The sequence below is a fragment of the Mauremys reevesii genome, unplaced genomic scaffold (assembly GCF_016161935.1).
Source record: "Mauremys reevesii isolate NIE-2019 unplaced genomic scaffold, ASM1616193v1 Contig18, whole genome shotgun sequence".
Classification (NCBI taxonomy): Eukaryota; Metazoa; Chordata; order Testudines; family Geoemydidae; genus Mauremys; species Mauremys reevesii.
The window spans coordinates 817,580-839,301 of record NW_024100804.1 but is presented as its reverse complement, the minus strand read 5'-3'; the positions used below and the strand labels follow the sequence as shown (position 1 = coordinate 839,301).

General features: G+C 58.7%; 1 protein-coding gene across 1 annotated transcript in view; it reads right to left on the bottom strand.

Annotated features, from left to right (window-relative positions):
• The window catches only part of LOC120393304 (tenascin-X-like), a gene marked incomplete at its 3' end in the record, with an annotated part of 44,704 nt that overhangs the window by 15,197 nt on the left and 7,785 nt on the right, over positions 1-21,722 (bottom strand). The window contains 11 exon segments of the mRNA XM_039517831.1: positions 162-455; positions 2,194-2,487; positions 3,787-4,074; positions 11,978-12,271; positions 13,560-13,853; positions 15,457-15,738; positions 17,517-17,807; positions 18,047-18,370; positions 18,994-19,665; positions 21,025-21,300; positions 21,495-21,648. Coding sequence (XP_039373765.1) covers positions 162-455; positions 2,194-2,487; positions 3,787-4,074; positions 11,978-12,271; positions 13,560-13,853; positions 15,457-15,738; positions 17,517-17,807; positions 18,047-18,370; positions 18,994-19,665; positions 21,025-21,300; positions 21,495-21,648 — 3,463 coding nt within the window.

Here is a 21,722-nt window from a genome sequence, read left to right as displayed (position 1 = left end):
TCTCCCTCCATCTGTTGAATGGCCATAGAAAGGTCCTGGAAGCTGGAGACTAGAAGCATTATCCCAGGAAGGTCCCAGCCTAGTGGCCAGCATCCCTGCCACACTGCAAAGCAAAGGGGGTGGGAGGGGAAGGGGCCGGCACCCCGGGAGCAGCCGCTGACCTGTGACGGCGTCGGTGGAGACGGGGCCAAGGCGCTTGCGGCCGGAGATGCCGTAGAGGTTGAACTTGTATCTGCGGGAGGGGGCCAGGTTGGTGATGGTGACCGTGCGGGATCCCCCATCCACAGGCAGGGCCTGGGGTTTGCCCTGCGCGTCCTTGTACTGGAGGAGGAAGGAGTCGAAGTCCCCAGCCTGGACGGTCCAGGAGAGCAGGATGGAGTCGTGGGTGATGTCAGAGGCTGAGAGCTCCCCCAGGCTGGGCTGGGCCATGGGTACCGCCTCCGTCGGTGCCGCGGCTGGAACAGAGAGAGGGGGGTGAGGGGTATGGCCAGCAGGAGCAGCTTTCCAGGTCCTTGGGGGAGTGCGGATTATTGGATCCAGATGAATTAGCGGGGGAGGGCAGGAGCCCCAGGGACTGGCCCCAGGACACAGCTGGATCCTGCTGCTGGGAAGGAGAGCTGGGGACAGACAGACAGACGGGGCATGTCTGCAAAGGGAATCCCACATTCCTGGGTTCCCAGTGGCCATCCCTCCCCATGAAGGGCTCGGCCCAGAGTGACTGGCACAAACCACGGGCAGAGCTGAGCTGAGACAGGAGACGGGGGAAGGAAGAACAAACGAGAGAGAAAGAGAAGGGGTGAAACCAAAGCCGCCAACATTAATGAAAAGATCTCCATTGACACCCATCCACCACCAGGCACCATCCATCCATCCATCGCGATATCCTACTTCCATCTATCCACGCATCTATCATGCACCCAGCCACAGAGTTACACATACACATCTATAAATCAATCCCCCAAACACCAATCCATTCCCACACACATCCACCCACCCTACTGTCTGTACGTCCATCCATCCACCAGTCTGCCCTTCTGTCCATCCCCATCCACCCACCCTACTGTCTGTACCTCCATCCATCCATCTTCATAAACATCCCTCCACCAGTCTGCCCTTCTGTCTATCCCCATCCCCATCCACCCATCCTACCGTCTGTACGTCCATCCATCCCCATACACATCCACCCACCTTACCGTCTGTACGTCCATCCATCCATCCCCATACACATCCACCCACCTTACTGTCTGTACATCCATCCATCCCCATACACATCCACCCATTCTACCGTCTGTACGTCCATCCATCCCCATACACATCCACCCACCTTACCTTCTGTACGTCCATCCATCCCCATACACATCCATCCACCTTGCAGTCTGTACATCCATCCATTCCCATACACATCCACCCACCCTACTGTCTGTACGTCCATCCATCCCCATACACATCAATCCACCTTACCGTCTATAATTTAATAATTGGAGATATACCAATCTCCTAGAACTGGAAGGGACCTTGAAAGGTCATTGAGTCCAGCCCCCTGCCTTCACTAGCAGGACCAATTTTTGCCCCAGATCCCTAAGTGGCCCTCTCAAGGATTGAACTCACAACCCTGGGTTTAGCAGGCCAATGCTCAAACCACTGAGCTATCCCTCCCCCTCAATACATCCCTCCATCCCCATACACATCCACCCACCTTACCGCTGTATGTCCATCCATCCATCCCCATACACATCCCCCCATCCATCCATCCATCCATCCATCAATTGCTATACACACCTGCCCACCAGTCCATCTGTCCATCCATCACCTACACATCTGCCCCCCACCATCATCTGACCGTCCCCATATATATCTATTCCTCTTTCTATGGATCCATTACCATCCCCTCCATCCATCCATCTCTATCCACCTCCATAGACATCTTATTAATTCATCCATCCATCCATTCCTAGACACATCTATCCATTCACTCAACCTGCCCCATGCACATCCATACAGCTGTCTGTCTATCCATCCATCCCCATCCACATTCTTCCCTCGACCCAGTGAATGGCCGCCAATCTGCTTGTGGAGGCTGGAGGTTTGGAAGTGTCTTCCTGGGATGGTCCTGGCCCAGTGGACAGTGTCCCTGACACTGTAGAGCAAAGGGGGTGGGAGGAAGAGGGTCGGGCCCTGGGAGCAGCCGCTGACCTGTGACAGCGTTAGTGGAGATAGGCCCAAGGCGCTTGCGGCCGGAGACACCATAGAATTTGAAGTTGTATCTGTGGGAGGGGGCCAGGTTGGTGATGGTGACCGTGCGGGATCCCCCATCCACGGGCAGCGCCTGGGGTTTGCCCTCCGCATCCTTGTACTGGAGGAGGAAGGAGTCGAAGTCCCCGGCCTGGACGGTCCAGGAGAGCAGGATGGAGTCGTGGGTGACGTCGGAGGCCGAGAGCTCCCCCAGGCTGGGCTCGGCGGTGGGTTCTTCCTCCTGCCGCACTGCGGCTGGAAGAGAGAGAAGGGGGTGAAGGAGGAGGCCGGGGTGGGGGCGACTCACTGGGATCTTGGGGGGCTGGGTTATTTCTAGCCAGAGGGGATTTGCAGGGAGGATTAGCAGGGGAGGTGCAGGGAGCCCCAAGGACTTGTCCCAGGACACAGCCGGATCCTGCTGCTGCGAAGGAGAGCTGGGGACAGACAAACAGACGGAGGATCCCACATTCCCAGGTTCCCGTGGCCACCCCGCCTCCTTGGAGGGTTCAGCCGAGAGTGACCGGCACAAACCTCAGTGAGGGCTGAGTGAGATGGGAGGAGACAGAGGGAAGAAACGAGACAGAAAGAAAAGGGCGTGAACCAAACCCACCAATGTCAACGGATGACACCTATCTATCCCCAGGCTCTCCTCCATGCTCATACACACCCATCCATCCATCCGTTCGTCCATCCATGCATCTATCCCTGTACCCACCCGTCCTTGTAGCGGATAATGCAACCTGGCCACAGAGTTACAAATATACATGTACCCATGAAGCCCCCAAAACACTCATCCAACCACTCTACCGTCTGTACGTCCATTCATCCAACCCCAAACACATTCACTCACACTTCCATCCCTTCATTCATCCCTATAGACATCCACCCAGCCTTCCGTCCATCCGTCCATCCATCACACCCCCACCAGTCCGCCTGTCCATCCATCCTCCTACACATCCACCTACCCATCTGTCCATCCCCATAGATATCCATTCCTCTATCTATCCATCCATCTCTATCCACCCCCATAGACAGCATCCATCTACCTATTAATTCATCCATCCGTCCTCATACACATCTATCAATTCATGGAGGACAGACAGGTCCATCAATGGCTATTGGCAGGGATGGTGTCACTGGCCTCTGTTTGCCAGAAGCTGGGAATGGGCGACAGGGGATGGATCACTGGATTATTACCTGTTCTGTTCATTCCCTCTGGGGCACCTGGCATTGGCCACTGTCGGCAGACAGGATACTGGGCTGGATGGACCCCTGGTCTCACCCAGCGTAGCCGTTCCATGTTCTTATCCATTCACTCAATCTGCCCTATACACATCCATCCAGCTCTCTGTCTATCCAGCCTGCCACCCACCCATCCATTCACATCCACACTTCTCTCTCTGTCTATTGAATGGCCGCCAATCTGCTTGTGGAGGCTGGAGGCTTGGAAGCATCTTCCTGGGAAGGTCCTGGCCCAGTGGACAGCGTCCCTGACACTGCAAAGCAAAGGGGGTGGGAGGGGAAGGAGCTGGCGCCCTGGGAGCAGCTGCTGACCTGTGACGGTGTCGGTGGAGATGGGGCCAAGGCGCTTGCTGCCGGAGACGCCGTAGAGGTTGAACTTGTATCTGCGGGAGGGGGCCAGGTTGGTGACGGTGAACGTGCGGGATCCCCCATCCATGGGCAGCACCTGGGGTTTGCCCTCCGCGTCCTTGTACTGGAGGAGGAAGGAGTCGAAGTCCCCAGCCTGGACAGTCCAGGAGAGCAGGGTGGAGTCGTGGGTGACGTCGGAGGCCGAGAGCTCCCCCAGGCTGGGCTGGGTGGTGGGTACCTCCTTCGGCGGCCCTGCAGCTGGAACAGAGAGATGGGGGTGAAGGGGGCGACTCACTAGGATCTTGGGGGGCTGGGTTATTTCTAGCCAGAGGGGAAAGAGCCCCATTGACACCCATCCAGTCCCAGAAACGCCTCCGTCCATCCCTCCATCCCCTACACCCTCATCCATCCATCAGCATACCATCCCTCCATCCTTGTTGCTGATAATGCAACCTGGCCACCGAGTCACAAATATATATGTACCCATGAATCCCCCAAAACACCCATCCAACCACCCTATCGTCTGTGTGTCCATCCATCCCCAAACATATCCACTCACACTTCCGTCGATCCATCCACCCCCAAACACATACACCGCCCTTCTGTCCATCCATCCATCCATCGCCATACACACCCACCCACCAGTCCGTCCTTCTGTCCATCTCCATATGCATCTGGCAACCTTCCTGTCCATCCATTCATAGAATTATAGATTAGGGTTGGAAGAGACCTCAGAAGGTCATTTAGTCCAACCCCCAACCCCAACTAAATCATCCCAGCCAGGGCTTTGTCAAGCCTGACCTTAAAAACCTCTAAGGAAGGAGATTCCACCACCTCCCTAGGTAACCCATTCCAGCGCTTCACCACCCTCCTAATGAAAAAGTTTTTCCTAATATCCAACCTAGACCTCTGTCACGGAGTGAAGTCGGCCCTGCACCCCTCTTCCTGAACTCACAGTGACTCTCCGCCAGCCAGTAAAACAGAAGGTTTATTGAACAACAGGAACACAGGATACGGCCCAGCTTGTGTGCAGAGCCAGGACCCCTCAATCTGGCCTTTCTGGGGGTTCAGGGTGCTTGGATCCCAGCCTAGGATCCCCTGCAGCCCCCCCCCCAGCTTCCCAAAAACCAACTGACTCCACTCCCCCGTTTACTTTTGTCTAGCTACCGGCCAGAGGTGAGACCTCCCCTCCCCCAGGCCAGGCTCATGTTACAGCTGCATACCTGTCTCTGCCTACTAAGCACACAGACAGTCCCTATTCCATCACAACCTCCCCCTCTGCAACTTGAGACCATTGCTCCTTGTTCTGTCATCTGCCACCACTGAGAACAGCTGAGCTCCATCCTCTTTGGAACCCCCCTTCAGGTAGCTGAAAGCAGCTATCAAATCCCCGCTCATTCTTCTCTTCTGCAGACTAAACAATCCCAGTTCCCTCAGCCTCTCCTCATAAGTCATGTGCTCCATTTTCGTTGCCCTTCGCTGGACTCTTTCTAATTTGTCCACATCCTTTCTGTACTGGGGGGCCCAAAACTGGACACAATACTCCAGATGAGGCCTCACCAGTGCTGAGTAGAGGGGAATGATCACGTCCCTCGATCTGCTGGCAATGCCCCTACTTATACAGCCCAAAATGCCGTAAGCCTTCTTGGCAACAAGGACACACTGTTGACTCATATCCAGCTTCTTGTCCACTGTAACCCCTAGGTCCTTTTCTGCAGAACTGCTGCCCAGCCATTCGGTCCCTAGTCTGTAGCAGTGCATGGGATTCTTCCGTCCTAAGTGCAGGACTCTGCACTTGTCCTTGTTGAACCTCATCAGGTTTCTTTTGGCCCAGTCCTCTAATGTGTCTAGGTCCCTCTGTATCCTATCCCTACCCTCCAGCGTATCAACCACTCCTCCCAGTTTAGTGTCATCTGCAAACTTGCTGAGGGTGCAGTCCACACCATCCTCCAGATCGTTAATGAAGATATTGAACAAAACCGGCCCCAGCAACGACCCTTGGGGCTCTCTGCTTGAAACCGGCTGCCAACTAGACATGGAGCCGTTGATCACTACCCACTGAGCCCAACAATCTAGCCAGCTTTCTGTCCACCATACAGTCCAATCATCCAGCCCAGACTTCTGTAACTTGCCGGCAAGATACTGTGGGAGACCATTGTGATGTTATTGACATGAACTGGGACCGTATAGATCATTGTTGCAACCAAGGTCCTGTTGTGGCACCAAATCTTGTACGAAGAGGGTCGAATAAGGTGTCTCTGAGGAGGTTCTGGTTGGCTGGTTACGATGATGCTCTCTGGGTGCAGGTATCATTTCTGTATTTCAAGTTACAAGTATTGGCTCTGTCCTGTCTGTATTTCACACTTGGGCTCTGCTTCTGGGTGACACCCCAGACAATGTGGCATCAGCTCTGCCTGGCTGCTTGATGGCTCGTTAAGGATCATCAGCTACAACTGACCCAGTGAGAGAAGCAGATTCACCTGGTGACTCAGCAAGGCAGGGCCAGGCCTATGGACCGAACTCTGAGGCTGCCAGGCCACGTGCTGGGCAGCTTGTGTTGCAGACAAAGGAAGCACAAGCCACATGGCAAAGGGACTAGAAAAGGCAGGTGCATCTTCTCCATTTATTCTTCAATCCTGCTTCGTACCTGTGGAGGGACTTTGCTGCAAACTGAAGCTCTGCACAAAGGACTGAATGACCCAGCCCAGCGGGGGATGTTCCAGAGACTTGATATGAACCTGCAGTTTACTCCATCCCTGCTACCAGCCTGAACCCAGACCTTGGCCATTACTGTTCAGTCCATTTAACCAGTTCTAGCTCGTCTCGATTTCTTTCTTTTATGAATGAACCTTTAGATTTTAGATTCTACAGGATTGGCAACAGCGTGATTCGTGGGTAAGATCTGATGTGTCTATTGGCCTGGTCTGGGGCTTGGGCCTTTGGGATCGGGAGAACCCTTTTTCTTTTACCGGGGTGTTGGTTTTCATAACCATTCGTCCCCATAAGGAGCGGCCCTGGTGGCGATTCAAGGGAACTGGAGTGTCTGAGGGAATTGCTTGTGTGGCTTCTGGTTAGCCCGTGGGGTGAGACCGAAGTTCTCTCTGTTTGGCTGGTCAGCCTCGGGCGGTGACTGCCCTGCTCTGAGCAATTTGTCCTGAATTGACACTCTCACTTGTGTCCCACCAGAAGCAGCTTCGTTACAACCGAATCAAAAGTTTTTCTAAAGTTTTTCTATCACATCCACCACTTCCCCCACATCCACAGAGCCAGTTATCTCCTCATGGAAGGCAATCAGGTTAGTCAGGCATGACTTGCCCTTGGTGAATCTATGCTGACTGTTCCTGATCACCCTCCTTTCCTCCAAGTGCTTCACAATGGATTCCTTGAGGACCTGCTCCATGGCTTTTCCAGGGGCTGAGGTGAGGCTGACCAGTCTGCAGCTCCCAGGATTCTCCTTTTTTAAAGCTGGGCACTATATTTACCTTTTTCCAGTCGTCCGGGACCTCCCCCATCCGCCAGTTGTCAAAGATAATGGCCAATGGCTCTGCAATCACATCAGCCAATTCCCTCAGCACCCTTGTGTGACGAGGTGGTTCTGGCGGGACCCAACTGAGGTGCCAATTCAGGACCAATTGCTCAAACAGGGCAGTCACAGCCCTAGGCTGGGGTTTTTCCACCTCTAAGGCAAACCAAACCAGCCAGACAAAAAGGACTTCGGTCTCACCCCACTGGCTAACCACAAGTCACACAAGCAATTTCCTTAGACACTCCAGTCTCCCAGCATCACCACCAGTGCACTCGTCCTGGGGATAAATGGTTAGGAAAACCAACACCCCAATAAAAGAAAAAGGTTCTCTCGATCCCAAAGAATCAAGCCCCAGACCCAGGTCAATAGACACATCAGATCTTACCCACAAATCACGCTGTTGCCAAACCTTTAGAATCTAAAATCTAAAGGTTTATTCATAAAGGGAAAAAGGTAGAGATGAGAGCTAGAATAGGTTAAATGGAATCAATTCCATACAGGTTGCCTCCCCCATTCAGTGAGGGGCCCACACTTCCCCTGACCTTCTTCTTGTTGCCGACACACCTGGAGAAACCCTTCTTGTTACCCTTTAAATCCCTTGCTAGCTACAACTCCAGTTGTGCTTTGGCCTTCCTGATTACACCCCTGCATGCTCGAGCCATATTTTTAAACTCCTCCCTGGTCATCTGTCCAAGTTTCCACTTCTTGTAAGCTCCCTTTTTGGGTTTAAGCTCACCGAAGATTTTTCTGTTAAGCCCAGCTGGTCGCCTGCCATATTTGCTATTCTTTCTGCACATCGGGATGGTTTGTTCCTGTGCCCTCAATAAGGCTTCTTTAAAATACACCAGCTCTCCTGGACTCCTTTCCCCCTCAGATTAGCCTCCCCGGGGATCCTGCCCCCCAGTTCCCTGAGGGAGTCAAAGGCTGCTTTTCTGAAGTCCAGGGCCCGTATTCTGCTGCTCTCCTTCCTTCCTTGTTTCAGGATCCTGAACTCAACCATCTCATGGTCACTGCCTCCCAGGTTGCCACCCACTTCTACTTCCCCTCCCAATTCTTGCCTGTCTGTGAGCAGCAGGTCAAGAGGAGCATGGCCCCCAGTTGGTTCCTCCAGCACTTGCACCAGGAAGTTGTCCCCAACACTCTCCAGAAACTTCCTGGATTGTCTGTGCACTGCTGTATTGCTCTCCCAGCCGATGTCAGGGTGACTGAAGTCCCCTGTGAAAACCAGGACCTGTGATCTGGAAACTTCAGTTAATTGTCTGAAGAAAGCCTCGTCCACCTCCTCCTCCTGGTCGGGTGGTCTATAGCAGACGCCCACCACGACATCAGCCTTGTTGCTCTCGCCTCTAAACTTAACCCAGAGACTCTCATGTTTTTCTGCAGTTTCATACCAGAGCTCTGAGCAGTCATACTGCTCTCTGACATACTGTGCAACTCCCCCACCTTTCCTGTCCTGCCTGTCCTTCCTGAACCGTTTATATCCATCCATGACAGGGCTCCAGTCATGTGAGTTACCCCACCAAGTCTCTGTTATTCCAGTCACATCATAATTCCTTGACTGTGCCAGGACTTCCAGTTCTCCCTGCTTGTTTCTTGTGTTCATGTACAGGCACCGAACCAGCCTATTGTCCTGCTTTCTCAGTATGAATCAGGAGACCTCCCCTGTTGCACCCTCCTCCTTGTGTTTCCTCCCGGTATCCCACTTTCCCACTTGCCTCCGGGCTTAGGTCTCCATCCCCCGACAAAGCGAGTTTAAAGCCCTCCTCACTAGGTTAGCAGCCTGCCAGCGAAGATGCCCTTCCCTCTCTTCATTAGGTGGAGCCCATCTCTTCCTAGCAATCCTTCTTCCTGGAACAACATCCCATGGTCGAAGAATCCAAAGCCTTCTCTCCGTCTCCACCTGCGTAACCAGGCATTTACTTCCACAATTCGATGGTCCCTACCCAGGCCTTTTCCTTCAACAGGGAGGATGGACGAGAACACGACTTACGCCTCAAACTCCTTTATCCTTCTTCCCAGAGCCACGTAGTCTGCAGTGACCCGCTCAAGGTCATTCTTGGCAATATCGTTGGTGCCCATGTGGAGAAGTAGGAGGGGGTAGCGGTCCGAGGGTTCGATCAGTCTCGGCAGACACTCCGTCACATCCTGAATTCTAGCTCCAGGCAAGCAGCACACGTCTCGAGTCTCCCAGTCTAGTTGGCAGATGGATGACTCTGTCCCCCTTAGGAGGGAGTCCCCGACCACCACCACCCGTCTCCTCCTCTTGGGAGTGGTGGTCATGGAACCCCCATCCCTAGGACAATGCATCCCATGCCTTCCGGCTGATGGGGTCTCTCTCTCTGATCCCTTCCCTCAGATGACTCTTCCAAAACATTCTCCGCTGTGGTACCTGTGCAGAGAGCCTGAAAACAGTTTCTTATTTCTGTCTGCACTGGGGGTACATGGGTTCTCCTCTTCCTTCTTCTGGAGGTCACATGCTGCCAGTTTTCTTCCTGTTCTGTGCTGCCCTCTCGGATTCCTCAGCTCGCTGTGCCTGCAATACCAAGCGCTGATTTCCATCCATAGTCTTCATTTTCTCTGATGCAACGCAGGGTTGATACTTGGGACTCTAGTCCTTTAACCTTCTCTTCCAATATGGAGACCAGCTTGCACTTCACACAGACGAAGTCACTTCTATCCTCTGGGAGAAAGATAAACATGGCACGTCCCATACAGGTCTTAACAGCTGATTGCTCACTATCCATATTGTCTTCCTTCTAAGAGCCCCTTCAGATGTTGCATTTACCGCTCACAGACGCCTGAAAGGCAAAAACACTCTGTGGGAACTCCCCACAAGCGAACTGCCAGGAAACTCTCTCTGTTCACCACTCACTTGGTTCGCAACTGGCTGCTTTTTTATAAGGCTGCTGGCTGGAAGCAGCTGGCCCGGCTCAAAGCCTCCCTCCACTCAATCCATCAGGCACCCCTGCAACAAAGCTCCCCCAATTTCCACTTTTCAATCAACCAACCACACAGTCCAACAGTCCCTGCAACGAGCACCGAACGAATGGTCACAGCAGACAGACACTCGGACATTCACCCCACCAGCTCACAACACAGGTGCCCTTATGCCGCACCCCCTGTACCTCCTCTCGCACAGCTCCCAGGCAAACTCCCTCTGTTTGTCTGTCCTCTGCTCGCTGCTGACTCGATTCGCAACTGCGGGTTTTCTTATCAGGCTGCTGGCTCGAAGCATCCACATCCACCCACCCACCCGTCCATCTGTCCATCCCCATATGGATCCATTCCTCTATCCATCCATCCATCCCATCCCATCCACCCACCCACACATCCACCCACTCACCCGTCCATCTGTCCACCCCCACATGGATCCATTCCTCTATCCATCCTTCCATCCATCCCATCCCATCCATCCATCCCCACCCACCCATCCATCTGTCCATCCCCATATTGATCCATTCATAGACTCATAGACTCATAGACTTTAAGGTCAGAAGGGACCATTATGATCATCTAGTCTGACCTCCTGCACAATGAAGGCCACAGAATCTCACCCACCCACTTCTATAACAAACCCCTAACCTATGTCTGAGTTATCGAAGTCCCCAAATTGCAGTTTGAAGACCTCAAGCTGCAGAGAATCCTCCAGCAAGTGACCCGTGCCCCATGCTGCAGAGGAAGGCGAAAAACCTCCAGGGCCTCTGCCAATCTGCCCTGGAGGAAAATTCCTTCCCGACCCCAAATATGGCGATCAGTTAAACCCTGAGCATGTGGGCAAGACTCACCAGCCAGCACCCAGGAAAGAATTCTCTATAGTAACTCAGATCCCATCCCATCTAACATCCCATCATTCCTCTATCTATCCATCCATCCCATCCCCTCCATCCACCCATCCATCCATCCCATCCCCTCCATCCACACATCCACCCACCCACCCGTCCATCTGTCCATCCCCATATTGATCCATTCCTCTATCCATCCCTCCCATCCCCTCCATCCATCCCATCCCATTCGATCCATCCATCGATCCATCCCATCCATCCCATCCCCTCCATCCATCCATCCACACATCCACCCACCCACCCATCCATCTGTCCGTCACCATATAGATCCACTCCTCTATCCATCCATCCATACCATCCCCTTCATCCATTCATCCACCCCCACACATATCTACCGAGCCTTCTGTCCATCCATCCCCATACATATCTGCCCACCTGACCGTCCATCCATCCATCCCCATACACATTCGTTCCTCTATGTACTCACTGATGACCATCCCCTCCATCCATCCAGTCACTCCTGTAGACACCCATCCATGTACCTATCTCTTCATCCATCTCTTTCCATACACATCACTCCATTCACTCAACCTGCCCCATGCTCACCTATCCAGCTGTCTGTCCATCCATCCATCCATCCATCCATCCATCCATCCATCCATCCACGCACCCACCCCTATCTACTCTCATCTCTAGCCATTGAATGCCCGGCAATCTGCTTGCGGATGCAGGACTCTTGGAAGCATCTTCTTCAGGACGTCCTGGCCCCGTGTTCGACGTCCATGTCACACTGGAAAGAAAAAGGGGTGGGAGGGGAAGGAGCTGCCCCCCCGGAGCAGCCGCTGACCTGTGACGGTGTCGGTGGAGACGGGGCCGAGGCGCTTGCGGCCGGAGATGCCGTAGAGGTTGAACTTGTATCTGTGGGAAGGTGCCAGGTTGGTTATGGTGACCGTGCGGGATCCCCCATCCACGGGCAGCGCCTGGGGTTTGCCCTCCGCGTCCTTGTACTGGAGGAGGAAGGAGTCGAAGTCCCCGGCCTGGACGGTCCACGAGAGCAGGATGGAGTCGTGGGTGACGTCAGAGGCCGAGAGCTCCCCCAGGCTGGGCTGGAAGGTGAGTTCCGGCTCCCGCAGCTCCTTGGCTGGAACAAAGAGGTGGGTAAGGGCGTGGCTGGATTAGGGTCCTTGGGGGCCGGGCGGTTCCTGCCCAGAGGATCAGCAGAGATGATTAGTGGGACGAGGTGCAGGAGCCCAGGGACACAGCTGGAGCCTGCTGCTGGGAAGGAGAGCTGGGGACACACAAATGGACGGGCCATGTCTGCAAAGAGGATCCCACATTCCCAGGTTCCCGTGGCCATCACACCTCCCTGGAGGGTCGGCCCAGATCAACTGGCACAAACCTCAGTGAGAATTGGGCTGAGACAGGAGGGAACGAAGAACAAATGAGAGGGAAAGAGAAGGGTGTGAACTAAAGTCACCAATGCCAATGAAAAGATCCCCATTGACACCATCCATCCCCAACCACTCCTCCATCCATCCCTTCCTACCACATCCACCCATCCATCCCAAACCACTCCTCCATCCATCCCTGTGTGCACCCATCCACTAACCCGCCCGTCCATCCATCCCCAACCACTCCTCCACCCACCCCTGTGGGCACCCATCCACCCACCCATCCGTCCATGCAGCCCCAGACACTCCTCCATCCATCCCTGTACGCACCCATCCACCCACCCGCCCGTCCATCCGTCCCCAACCACTCCTCCACCCACCCCTGTGCGCTCCCACCCACCCACCCACCCGTCCGTCCATGCAGACCCAGACACTCCTCCATCCATCCCTGTACGCACCCATCCCACCCACCCACCCGTCCATGCATCACCACATCCAACCCAGCCCTTACTGCTGCTGCGGCCACCTGACAGAAGACTTACACATACACAGCTACCCGTGCATCCCCCAATACACCCATCCACCCCCATCCATATCTGCCCACCCTTCCATCTGTCCATCCCTCCATCCATCCCCATACATATCTGCCCACCTGACCGTCCATCCATCCATCCCCATACACATTCGTTCCTCTATGTACTCACTGATGACCATCCCTCCATCCATCCAGTCACTCCTGTAGACACCCATCCATGTACCTATCTCTTCATCCATCTCTTTCCATACACATCACTCCATTCACTCAACCTGCCCCATGCTCACTGTCTGTCCATCCATCCATCCATCCATCCATCCATCCACCCACCCCTATCTATTCTCATCTCTAGACACTGAATGCCCGGCAATCTGCTTGTGGATGCAGGACTCTTGGAAGCATCTTCTTCAGGACGTCCTGGCCCCGTGTTCAACGTCCATGTCACACTGGAAAGAAAAAGGGGTGGGAGGGGAAGGAGCTGCGCCCCCGGACCAGCCGCTGACCTGTCACGGCGTCGGTGGAGACGGGGCCGAGGCGCTTGCGGCCGGAGATGCCGTAGAGGTTGAACTTGTATCTGTGGGAAGGTGCCAGGTTCGTTACAGTGACCGTACGGGATCCCCCATCCACGGGCAGCGCCTGGGGTTTGCCCTCCGCGTTCTTGTACTGCAGGAGGAAGGAGTCGAAGTCCCCGGTCTGGATGGTCCAGGAGAGCAGGACGGAGTCGTGGGTGACGTCAGAGGCCGAGAGCTCCCCCAGTCTGGGCTGAAAGGTGAGTTCCGGCTCCCGCGGCTCCTTGGCTGGAACAAAGAGGCGGGTAAGGGTGTGGCTGGATTAGGGTGGCTGACCAGGTCCTTGGGGGGCCGGGCAGTTCCTGCCCAGAGGGGATCAGCAGAGATGATTAGTGGGACGAGGATGCAGGGAGCCCAGGGACACAGCTGGAGCCTGCTGCTGGGAAGGAGAGCTGGGGACACACAAATGGACGGGCCATGTCTGCAAAGAGGATCCCACATTCCCAGGTTCCCTGTGGCCATCACACCTCCCTGGAGGGGTCGGCCCAGATCAACCGGCACAAACCTCAGTGAGAATTGGGCTGAGACAGGAGGGAACGAAGAACAAATGAGAGGGAAAGAGAAGGGCGTGAACCAAAGTCACCAACATCAATGGAAAGATCCCCATTGACACCATCCATCCCCAACCACTCCTCCATCCATCCCTTCCTCCCACATCCACCCATCCACCCACCCCTGTACGCACCCATCCACCCACCCGCCCGTCCATGCATCACCACACCCAACCCAGCCCTTACTGCTGCTGGGGCCACCTGGCAGAAGAGTTACACATACACAGCTACCTGTGCATCCCCCAAAACACCCATCCACCCCCATCCATATCTACCCTCCCTTCCATCTGTCCATCCATCCATCCACCCCCATCCATATCTACCCACCCTTCAGTCAGTCCATCCATCCATCCACCCCCATCCATATATGCCCACCCTTCCATCCATCCATCCCTCCATCCTCCCCCATACTTATCTACCCATTCTTCCATCTGTCTGTCCATCCATCCACCCCCATACACGTCTACTGAGCCTTCTGTCCATCCATTCATCCATCCCTATATATATCTGCCCATCTGTCCATCCCTCCATCCATCCCCATCCATATCTACCCACCCTTCTGTCTGTCCATCCCTCCATCCATCCCCATCCATATCTACCCACCCTTCAGTCTGTCCATCCCTCCATCCACCCCCATCCATATCTGTGCACCCTTCCATCCCTCTGTCCATCCATCCCCTCCAATACATATGTCCCCACTCTTCCATCAGTCCATCCATCCTCCTCCATACATATCTACCCACTTTTCCGTCCATCCCTCCATCCATATCTATCCACCCTTCCATCAGTCCATCCATCCATCTCCATTCCTCTACCTATGCATCAGTGGCCATCCCCTCCATCCATCCATCCACCCATGTAGACCCCCATCCATGTACCTATCTGTTCATCTATCTGTTCCCATACACATCAATCCATTTACCCAACCTGTCCCGTGCACATTGATCCAGCTGTCTGTCTGTCTATCCATCCATCCATCCACCCATCTCTATCTACTCTCTTCTCTCTGCCCATTGAATGGCCAGCAGGCTAGTTGTGGATGGATGGACGGATGGACAGACAGGTGGATGGATGACTGGACAGATGGACGCTCTCATCCCTCTGCACTGCTTCCTCACACCAGTCATTGCTTCTTTCCCTTCTTTGCTCGTCCTCCTCTCTCATTGCCTTGGAAGCACCTTCTTGGGAAGGTCCCAGCCCAGTGGTTGGTGTCCCCACCACACTGGAAAGCAAAGGGGGGAGGAGGGGAAGGGGCTGGTGCCCCGGGTCCAGCCGCTGACCTGTGACGGCGTCGGTGGAGACGGGGCCGAGGCGCTTGCGGCCGGAGATGCCGTAGAGGTTGAACTTGTATCTGCGGGAGGGGGCCAGGTTGGTGACGGTGACCGTGCGGGATCCCCCGTCCACGGGCAGCGCCTGGGGTTTGCCCTCCGCGTCCTTGTACTGGAGGAGGAAGGAGTCGAAGTCCCCGGCCTGGACGGTCCAGGAGAGCAGGATGGAGTCGTGGGTGACGTCGGAGGCCGAGAGCTCCCCCAGGCTGGGCTGGGTGCCGGGTTCTGCTGGCGCTGGCAGGGAGAGGGCAGGAGGGATGGTCCCATCAGTTCTGGGTCAGGGTGGGGGAAGGGTATTGGAGATGCTGTGGGGGGAGATCGCTGTGTGTATCTGCCCCTCGTCTCTTCCATCTTTCCAATGCCATCGCTTCGGTTCTCCCTCCCATTGCTGCCGTTAGCGATTCGTCCCTTCTCCTCCCCCCGCCACGCGCTCCAGCGCCTGTCACGGCCCCGCTCTGCACCAGGGCCCTGCCACCTTCCTTCTCTCTGGCTCCTTCCTTCTCCCCTGCACCCTCCGTCAGCCAGGCCTCCCCTTCCTCCAGCACATTTCCCGGGGTCCGCGCGATTCCGACTGCCACCGTCGCCCGCAGTCACCCCCCTTCCCTCCTGTTTCCCTTCTGCTATTTCTTCCTGTCACAGGCTGCAGCGGCACAAACCTCCCTTGGGGGCTCCTTGCTCCCTCCCTGCCTGGGTCTCTCCCCCCCAGTCACACTCTCTCCATCACACGCCCACCCCCACGAGGAGGAGACGTGTCACCAGACATCTCCAGGGGGGCTGCAGACGGGGGGGGGGGGTGATGGGGGAGGCTGCCTGGGCTCTGTGTCTAGATGTATGAGGGGGGGGGGCAGCTCGCTTTGCCCCTCCCAGCCCGGGACCCACCGGACCTGGCAGACAATTGTTATTTCAAATACCCTTGGCAAAGGCTCCCAGTGTCCCAGCTCCACACTGCGTAGAGGGCGGGGCGGGCTGCGGTTGGGAAAGGGAGCCAGGACTCCTGGGTTCTCTCCCCGCTCTGGGAGGGGAGTGTGGGCTGGTGGTTAGAGCAAGGGGGGCTGGGAGCCAGGATTCCGGGGTTCTCTCCCGGCTCTGGGAGGAGTGGGGGCTGGTGGTTAGAGCAGGGGGCTGGGAGCCAGGACTCCTGGGTTCTCTCCCCGCTCTGGGAGGGGAGTGTGGGCTGGTGGTTAGAGCAAGGGGGGCTGGGAGCCAGGATTCCTGGGTTCTCTCCCGGCTCTGGGAGGAGTGGGGGCGGGGGGTGAGAGCTGGGGGGCCTGGGAGCCAGGACGCCTGGGTTCTCTCCCCGCTCTGGGAGGGGAGTGTGGGCTGGTGGTAGAGCAGGGGGGCTGGGAGCCCGGACTCCTGGGTTCTCTCCCGGCTCCGGGAGGGGAGTGGGGGCTGGTGGTTAGAGCGGGGGGGCTGGGAGCCCGGACTCCTGGGTTCTCTCCCTGGCTCCGGGAGGGGAGTGGGGGCTGGTGGTTAGAGCAGGGGGGGGGCTGGGAGCCAGGACTCCTGGGTTCTCTCCCGGCTCTGGGAGGGGAGTGGGTGCTAGTGGCTGGAGCAGGGAGGGCTGGGAGCCAGGACTCCTGGGTTCTCTCTTGGCTCTGGGAGGAGTGGGGGCTAGTGGCTGGAGCAGGAGGGCGGGGAGCCAGGACTCCGGGGGTCTCTCCCGGCTCGGGGAGGGGCGTGTGGGCTGGTGGTTAGAGCCGGGGGGGCTAGGAGCCAGGACTCCTGGGTTCGCTCCCGTCTCTGGGAGGGGAGTGGGGGCTGGTGGTTAGAGCAGTGGGGGCTGGGAGCCGGGATTCCTGGGTTCTCTCCCGGCTCCGGGAGGGGAGTGGGGGCTAGTGGTTAGAGCAGTGGTGGCTGGGAGCCGGGACTCCTGGGTGCTGCCCCCTAACACCGTGGAAGGAGCACAGGCTGGTGGCAGGTGCCGAGCTGGGCCGGGGGCAGAGGAGGGGCAGTTGGCCCCCCCGGCTGGCAGGGGGCTGAGGCGGGAGCCGCGCCGGGGGTGGGGGTACCTGTCCGGACTCTGGCTCTGAGGGGGGGTGAGAGCTGGCCGCGGTGCACCCCGTACAGCGTGACGTTGTACTCGGTGCCAGGCCGCAGCCCCCCAAGGCGGGTCGCCCGCTGGTCCGCCGGCACCTCGGCCTCCCGGGGCCCCGTGCGCCCGGCCGCATCCTCGTAGCGCAGCAGGAAGGAGTGGAACAGGCCCTGCCGTGCCCTCCACTGCAGCCCAAAGCCATCGCTGGTCACGTTCCTGACCCCCAGGGCCCCCAGGTCGCCTGGCCCGGGGCCCCCGCCAGGGGGTGCTGCAGGAGAGAGAGGGCGTAACGCGGTCAGGGTGCCTGGGCTGCCAGGGAGGGCAGGGGGGGGCTGATGGTTAGCGCAGGGGTGTAGCTCTCGCTCTGGGAGGGGCGTGGGGGCTAGTGGTTAGCGCGGCGGGGGGCGGGCAGCTAGGACTCCTGGGTTCCCCAAGGCGTCCATAGCCCTGCGAAGCCTGGCTGTAAGGACCGGGGGAGGATCCCGCGGAGGAAGGGGCGGGGGTTACCTGTCCACACGCTGGTGGTGATGGGCTCTGAGATGGTCCCGTCAGGTGCCACCCCCCGCAGCTCCACCTCGTATTCGGTGCCGGGGCTCAGCTGGGTGACGATCACGCTCCTCTTCCCCCCAGGCACCTGGGTCTGCCCGGGAGGCACCCGGGAGCCGGGCTCCCGGTACTGCAGCAGGAAGTGCTGGAAGGTGCCAGTCGTGGCCGTCCAGGTGACGCGGAACCGGTCGGGGGAGACGTCTGTCACGGCCAGGTCCCCTGGGGGCGGCCCAGGGCGGGAGAGGCTGGGCGTGGCGGGGGGCTCGGTGCCAGATGCCTCCGGAGCTGGGGGGAGGGCATGAAAGGCTGAAAGGGAGCCCCCTAGAGGGGACAGGCCCCTGCCCCATTCCCTGCCCCCCTGACCCAGCCAGTCCCTGCCCTGGGGCCGGGTGGGAGCTGGCGCCCCCTAGAGGGGACAGGCCCCTGCCCCATTCCCCGCCCCCCAGAGTCAGCCAGTCCCTGCCCTGGGGCCAGAGGGAGCCGGCACCCCCCAGAGGGGACAGGCCCCTGCTCCATTCCCTGCCCCCCTGAGCCAGCCAGTCCCTGCCCTGGGGCCGGGTGGGAGGCGGCGCCCCCCAGAGGGGACAGGCCCCTGCCCCGCTCCCCGCTGAGTCCGTGGCATGAGGCCTGTAGCGGGTGGAAGCCAGACCAGCTGCAGGAGAAAGGGGGGTTAATGCCAGAGGAGAGAGAGAGGGAAGGGGACGGCGGGGGCGGGGTGGAGTCGGCCCATCCGACGGCCATGCCAGGCCCGTGGGCAGGAGCCAGCAGCCTGCGGGAGAGAGGAGGGCAGGACCGAGGGGGTTAGCGCCAGCGGGTGCATCGGTGAACAGCCAGGCGGCGCCGTGGCCGGTGGGGTTACTGAGCCAGAGGAGCGACCCCCCCGCGTCGGACGGCCCCCCCAGCGCTACCTGTGGAGGCGAGAAAGGAATAGGACTTGGAGAGCCGCCCCTGGACCAGGCCGTGGATCTCCACCTGGTAGGTGGTGCCGGGCGCCAGGCCGTGCAGGCGAACCGCCGCGGCGTCGCCGGGAACCGCCAGCTCCCCCGCTCCTCCGCCGTCGCCCGCCCGCCAGTAGCGGACCACCACGCGCTCCGCGTGGTCACGCGTGCCCTCCAGCGAGACCACAATGGCGCCGGGGGAGCGGGCCACCACCGCCGGCTTGGCGTGGCCCCTGGGCCCCGTGGCCCAGCTGGGGGAGCCCTCCGAGAAGATGCCGCCCTCCTTCCCGGCTATCTGGAAGTGGCCGGGGGGGGCCGTGGGCTCCTCCGCAGGGTGCCCCGGGGTGGGTGCCATGGCCCCGAGCTCCTTCGAATGCTGGCCCAGCCCCACGTAGACCATCTCCTGTTCCTCCAGGGACTTCCTCTGCACCAGGTAGAGGTAGATGGTCCTGGCCACGCTGGCGATGGTTTGGTTGCCGCGGAGCGGGTAGCGTGTGGCGCGGAGGTAACTCTCCAGCCGCTGCAGCAGGGTCCCGTTGTACCGGGCCAGCTTGGCCGTCAGGTTCTGCGCCACGGTCTGGAAGAAGATCTGGCTGGGGAGCGAGGAGGCGTTGGCCGGGGCGGGCCGGGGGCCCGGCTTCCCTGCGGGGCCAGGCGGCCGGAGACGGGCCATGGGGGGGCGCGTGGGTTCTGGGTGCGGCCGGCCAGGCGGGAGCAGGGTGGGCATCGGCGCTGCCAGGAGCAAATATTGGTGCAATTAGGGGATCCAATTCCCTGCCCCCCGGACCAGCCAGGCCCCCCCCCTGGGGGGGATCAGAGCCGGTGCCCCCTAGAGGGGACAGGCCCCATGCCCCATTCCCCACCCCCCAAAGCCAGCCAGTCCCCACCTCCTGGAGGGGAAACGCCCCGTGTTCCCCGGCCGGTGCCTGGGCGCTAGCTGCGAAGAAGAGAGAAGGGAAGAGAACTGGGTTAGTCCAACCCCCCGCGTGGCTCCGTGACCTGCGGAACCTAAACGGACGGGAAGACGGGTGGTGAGTCGGGGGAGGCGCTGGATCCGACCGGGCTCCCGAGCCGCCCCGCTCTGGGCAGAACGAACCGATCACTCGCTGTGGGAGAGAGGGGAAGAAAACCCCTGCACAGAAGAGTGGGGAGAAGAGAAGGAGAAATGTCTGGTTCCCTTATAGACCCAGGGATGGACGGACGATGGGCGACCAACTCGGCAGACGACTGGGGGGATGGAGGGATGGACGGACAGGTGGATGGACAGATGGACAGAAGGAGAGATGGACAGATGGACAGGTGGATGGACGGATGGATCGACGGACCAATGGACGGATGGATGGACAGGTGGATGGATGGACCAATGGACGGATGGATGGACAGGTGGACAGATGGATGGAGGGATGGACGGACCAATGGACGGATGGATAGACAGGTGGATGGATGGACAGATGGATCGACAGACCAATGGATGGACGGATGGACAGGTGGATGGACGGACCAATGGACAGACAGATACACAGGTGGATGGACGGACCAATGGATGGACGGATGGACAGGTGGATGGACGGACCAATGGATGGACGGATGGACAGGTGGATGGACGGACCAATGGACAGACAGATACACAGGTGGATGGACGGACCAATGGATGGACGGATGGACAGGTGGATGGACAGATGGATGGACAGGTGGACGGACGGATGGACAGGTGGACGGATGGATCGACAGACCAATGGATGGACGGATGGACAGGTGGATGGACAGGTGGATGGACAGGTGGACGGACGGATGGATCGATGGACCAATGGATGGACGGATGGACAGGTGGACGGACGGACGCTCCCGTCTCTCCGCGCTGCTCCCACACTCAGTCCTTGCTGATTTCCCTCCTTCGCTCGTCCTCCTCTCTCATTTCCTTCTTCCCCATCTCCCTCCCCTCCCCCATTTCATCGCTGCTTCCCCTCCCCTCCCGCCCCCGCCCCGGGCCGTGGGACCCACCGGTGGTGGCACTGGTGCTGGCGGGAGGGCTCTGCTCTGGGCCGCGGTGGGCGGTCAGGGTGAGGGTGTACTGGGTGGTGCTGCGGAGGCCGGTCAGGGTGAGGGTGGTGCGGTTGGGGGGCAGGGTCAGGCGGGTGGGGGGCTCGGTGCTGTCCTGCCCCACCGGGCGGTAGTGCAGGGTGTACCCGTCGGGCTGGGCGGCCGGGGGTTCCCAGCGCAGGCTCAGCGAGGTGGCCGTGGCCCCCGTGGGGCGCAGGTCACGGGGAGCGTCGATCCCTGGGGGGAGAAGAGGGGTGAGAGTGGGGAAGGGGGGCCCCTCCCCAGAGAACCCCCCGGGTTCCTAAACATCCCCCCAAGGTCCCCCTCCCCCCACAGGGCCCTCCTCCCAGAGAGTCCCCCACTAACACCTCCCCTGGGCTCCCATCCCAGCCCCCAAACCTCCGGCCCCCCGGCAGCCCTCCCCCACCTACGGGTGCGGACGCTCTGGGTGGCGGGGGGCCCGAGGCGCTGGGCTCGCTGGGCCCGGACGGTGACGCTGAACTCCTGGCCAGGGCCCAGCCCCGAGCGCTCGAAGGACGTGGCCGTGCCGGGCAGCTGCAGGGACACGGCCCCCTCGGGGTCACCCTGGGGGGAGAGAAACGGGGTCAGGGACTGGGGGACCCGGCCCCCTCCCAGGCCCCCAAACCACAGGCCCACGG